The sequence below is a fragment of the Phoca vitulina genome, unplaced genomic scaffold (assembly GCF_004348235.1).
Source record: "Phoca vitulina isolate PV1807 unplaced genomic scaffold, GSC_HSeal_1.0 scaffold877, whole genome shotgun sequence".
In the NCBI taxonomy this organism is placed as follows: Eukaryota; Metazoa; Chordata; class Mammalia; order Carnivora; family Phocidae; genus Phoca; species Phoca vitulina.
Genome location: NW_022590564.1, coordinates 1 through 4,576, shown reverse-complemented (window position 1 = coordinate 4,576; position 4,576 = coordinate 1). Strand labels below are relative to the sequence as shown.

Below are 4,576 nucleotides of genomic sequence, written 5' to 3'. Positions count from 1 at the left end.
TCGGGTTTGGTGCTGGCAGCCCTGCGGGGCGGGGTCTCTCATGGGGGGCACCGCGAGCAGCACCAGGGCCGGGGGGCTTAGCCAGCGACGGATGCTTGGTGGAGGTGGGGGCTGCGGACTGGTATCTGAGCCCTTGCGATCCCCCTGGGCGATTCCCAGATAAGACTGAGAGCCTAGACTTTTCCATAGTGACTGGGGAAGAGCCGCTAAACGGTGTGTTGCTGGCAGTGTTTCTTCCTGGCCTAGCACAGCTCCTGGACAGTGTAAGTAGGACACAGGGTAGGACAGTGCCTCCAGGGGACATGCTGTGACCGTCCCACCCACTTCCTGGGGACGGAGAGGGAAACCTGAGAGATGAGGGGCTGAAGGATTCACACGTCACACTCGAGCCTGGGCCGGGTCACTCTTTAATGTCATCTCGGGGGGGAGCTGAACCCAAAAGACAGTTACTTTTGGGTGGGGTTCACCACCTTTCCCACGAAGAGGGGGCTCTTGGTGTTTCTATCATAGATGATGATGAGGAAGGGGCTGTTGAAGTCGATACCCGGGGGCATCGACATGGGGATGGCTTCCAGAAACGTGGCCCCAGCAGCTTCTGTCCCTTTCTCGTCGATGGTCAGCACAGCCTTATGCAGCCCCTGCAAGGGGAGAGAATGGGGGCCTGTGCTGAGCGGGGCCGTCCCCTCCCCCAGCCTGGGAGCAAGGCCAGAGGAGGGGAGCAGGGGCCCAGGGAGGGGCTCCCTCAGGCCTTCCTCCACGCAGCCTGTCTTTCCCCATCCCCGGCCTCCCTCCCTACAGCCAACACCCAGGCCTTCAGCACCTTCTCCAGCCCTTGCCTGACTCCCCCGATGGACCCTACTTTCACCAACCTTCTCAGCCTCCCCAGGAAGCCGCCCACAACCCCGGCAGGGAGACTTCCCCGTGATTCGTCTTCCTTGGCTCCTGTCTTGTTTCCAGTATCAGATGTCAAGTGCCCTGGGGCCCAGGATGTTGACGGGGACCTTCCCTGTGCCTGGTCCACGCCAGGCACTCAGTTCCCAGCCAGCCATTGAGCTGCAGTGGTGTCTTTGGTCACCTTCCACTCTCCTGAATAAATGTCATCTTTAGGCAAAATCACTTGTTAACTCAGACTCTGTGACTGGCCAGTGGCTCCTGGGTCCCGGACGCAGGGGACAAAAGTTCTTTGAAATCCCTGAGCCCAAGCCTGTCTTGGTAAACATGGGTCCATCGAGGCCCAAAGAAGGGAAGGCCCTGGCCAAAGACGACCCAGAGGGTCAGTGCCACCAGCGCAGAGGAAGTCCCTAGCGTGGCAGAAGCCCGTGAGACCCCTCCTCCACTGTCACCTGCACACATTCCAGTCCCAGTGGATTCAGTGGCACTCCTCAGGGACCTCGGTCCACAGGTGCGTCTGTGTCCCTTTGTCCCTTCCCCAGACCACCTCTGAGCTGTGGTCCCGTACACGCTGTGACACCTTCTGACCCACGGACGCCAGGGACAACTCACCTTGGACAGCTTCAGGGGCGCTTCCTCCGTGATCCCCGAGAGGTCAGCCTTGTCGCTGAAGACCTTGGTGATGCCCATTTTGCTCAGGACGGTTTTCAGGTCATAGGTTCCAGAGATGGACAGTTTGGGCAAACGTAAACTGGCAGACCTGTCATGACAGGAAACAAGGGGGTTTCACACATGGAGTGTCTCATTTCTGGCTGTTTCTCCCTCCCACAGGAGGACTGGAGGTGTGCATGGGTTTATTCTATTTCTCGTTCCTGCAGCCCCTGGGGCCAAAGAATGTAGAGTCACAGGGATGAGCTTGTCCTGCAAAGTCTCAGGGGCTGCCTCCTGCCTCCTCTGAGCAGCCCTCCGGGCACTCCACTGGGGAGCCCTGAGCACACTGCCCTGCAGGGTCAGGGCCCCCCAGATGGGGACTTTTCCAGGGCCTGCACCAAGGGTCTGCCAGAGTGAGCTGATGGGCACGGAGGCTCCCCATGAGTGGCTCTGGGTTCCACCCCACCTTGTCTCCTTCTTCAGCCTCTGGTGCAGGGAACACAGGGGTGAGGTCCGTGGGGCGGGGGGGTGGGGGGTGGGGTGGGGAGGCGGGGAAGAGGTCTTAAAACTGCTATTTTAATTTTAACCTTATGCTCTTTTCTATTCTCATATTTATTTATGTATGTATATATGTATTATATCGTCTTCTGGCTATTAATTTTATTTCTTAATTCTAATTTTAATGTATTTGATTATTTTTCTATATTCTTACTGCATACATTTATAAAGGTATGCGTATTTTGGAGTAGACCCGATAAACTAGTTCCTGAGGCCTTGGGCATCGTATGACTACCGAGTGATGCACAAATCTGGGCTGCATGCTCACATATCACTTCACTTGGGGACCTCACCAAACCGCATTGGTCTAGTGACAGAGGAACCCAAACCCACCTGGGCCTGTGCTTTTCTGGTCCCCAGGCGAGCTCTCCCCTTCTAGCCCTGACTCTCCCTCCTCTAAGTCCACATCCACTGCTCCCCTTTCCAGAAGCCCATGTCTCCTTTCTCGGTTCTCCAGGGCTCATGCTGGCATTGCTCACCCTGCTCCGGGTGCTGGCACAGGGAAAGGGCAGTGTCCGGGGCGGGGGGAGTCCCCAAGGACACAGGGCTTTGGTCTCCTCCCCGTGGGCCCTGTCCCTCTCCCAGGGCCTGGCCGGTGCGGTGGGAGTGACGCGAGCCTGTGTCCGAGACACCGGGTCACGCGCAGTTGTGCGATCCACGGGATGTGGGTCCACCCTCCCTCCCGGTGGCTGGTCCCGACGAGGCAGCGCCCGGGCTATTCTCCGGTTTGGGAATCACCTGGTGTGTCTGTTTTCCAGGAACTTGGCCAGGAGTTCCTTGGTCAGCATGTCCTCCAGGTGCTGCATCTTGCCCTGGTCGGGGAGGATGAAGATGGCAGTGGCGTTGCCCACGTAGTCCATGAGCAGCACCCAGCTGGCCAGCTTGTCACAGTGATGGACGTCGAACATGCCCAGGCGGCTCATCATGGGCACCTGGACGGTCGTGTGCTCATCCACGTGGAAGTCCTCCACTGTGGTATGCTCCTCCTCGAAGGGCTTCTCCCATTTGCCTGGAGAGAAGGAAGGTGGGCCTCAGTCAGAGGTGGGAGAAGGTTGGGATAATGTGGGGGGGGGGGATAAAAAAGCCCTGCGCCTCCTCGCTGAGATCCTCCTCTTTGAACCTGTTTCACCAGCTGTAAAATGGGGCTGCCGTGAAATCTACTGAAAGGACTTTTGTGAGAACAATGCAAGACCTGAGTAGGATCCAGAATGTCTATCTTGTGGAGGCTAAGGGGTGCCAAGTTGGATGTGCAAAGTGAGGATTTTTACTTGTATTTCATGCTTACTTATTTGAGGGTGGCTTGGGAGATTCTAAATGAAAATGATTGACATCAGTCCTACTCGGCACCTCCTTGTCCGAGTCTCCCTGCCCCTTGTTAGCGGGCAGTTCTTATCATTCAGGGAATCACTCTCCCTCCCACTCCAAAGCTTTCCTTGGATCACCGTGCAGAATGCAGATGCCTGAGCAGCTCCTCCCCACCCCCCACCCCCACGCCAAGACAGCGGCCCTGTCCGGGCAAGTCAGAGTGGGGGGGGTGTGCCCCGGGGGCCCCTGCGCCCAACTCTCCCATTGGACAGCAGAGCTGGGACCTAAGACGTGCTGACTCTGGCCCGGGGCTCTCCATTGCACTGTTGCCTCCAGAATGAGGAGCCGGTGCAGTGAAGGAGGCCACCCTGGCCTCGCTCTTACCTCCCCCACCAGGCCATCTCCATGGGCTGTCCCACTACCTTAGAGTGCCCTCTGCGGCCCACAGGCCCCCCACGTTGCCATCCCTCAGGGAGGAGGCCAGGTTGAGATTCAAGTTCAGTTGAGCACCTGTTACATGAGCCTGTGGTCCCGTGTTCTTTGTAACTTGTTCAGTCCTCACAGAAACCTGACAACAAGGGTATTACTATGTTCCCGTTACAGAGGGGAAACCTCAAAGTGGAACGATGACCTGCCCACAGTCAAACAGCTAATAATCGGTAGGGGAAGGATTCCGACCCTGGTGCTTCTGACTCCAAAGGTGTCCCTGCTTCCACTGCACTGGAGTTATCAGAAATTGTGTTCCAAGAAACCCCAGTCCCTTCATACACTCTGCTAAAACTGCCTATTTTACCTCCCTCCCAGGTAGGGATCGACAAGGCACACTAGGATATTAAAGGCTCTGAAAAGTCCTGCAGAGAAGATGACTGTCCCACCCATCATTGCCTGACCTTAGTTGATCGCGGAAAGTATGACAGTGGTAGCATGTGGGAAACGAAATAACACATGTGGAGACTCACTGCCCACTTATTCTGCACCGCTATGGAAAGTTTAACAACTGTGTGTTTGAGAATATTTTTGGATGTGTTTGTGGGAAACAGCTCGGGCTGGTGTTGCAACCTTACCTTTAAAGAAAATGTAATTCACCAGAGCAAAAACTGTGTCTTTGTCAAGATCTTGGACCAAATTCACAATTTTCCCTTGGGTTCCCTTCTCTACATAATCATTGATC

At 56.1% G+C, this 4,576-nt stretch overlaps 1 protein-coding gene across 1 annotated transcript; it reads right to left on the bottom strand.

Moving 5' to 3' along the window:
* Positions 1 to 390: 390 nt before the first annotated feature.
* Positions 391 to 4,572, bottom strand: LOC116629432 (alpha-1-antitrypsin-like; the record flags this gene model as incomplete). Its single annotated transcript, XM_032399722.1, has 4 exons — positions 391 to 638; positions 1,504 to 1,651; positions 2,839 to 3,109; positions 4,470 to 4,572. Coding segments are annotated over 4 exons (714 nt in total), but the record flags the coding sequence as incomplete, so codon positions are not given.
* Positions 4,573 to 4,576: the final 4 nt, after the last annotated feature.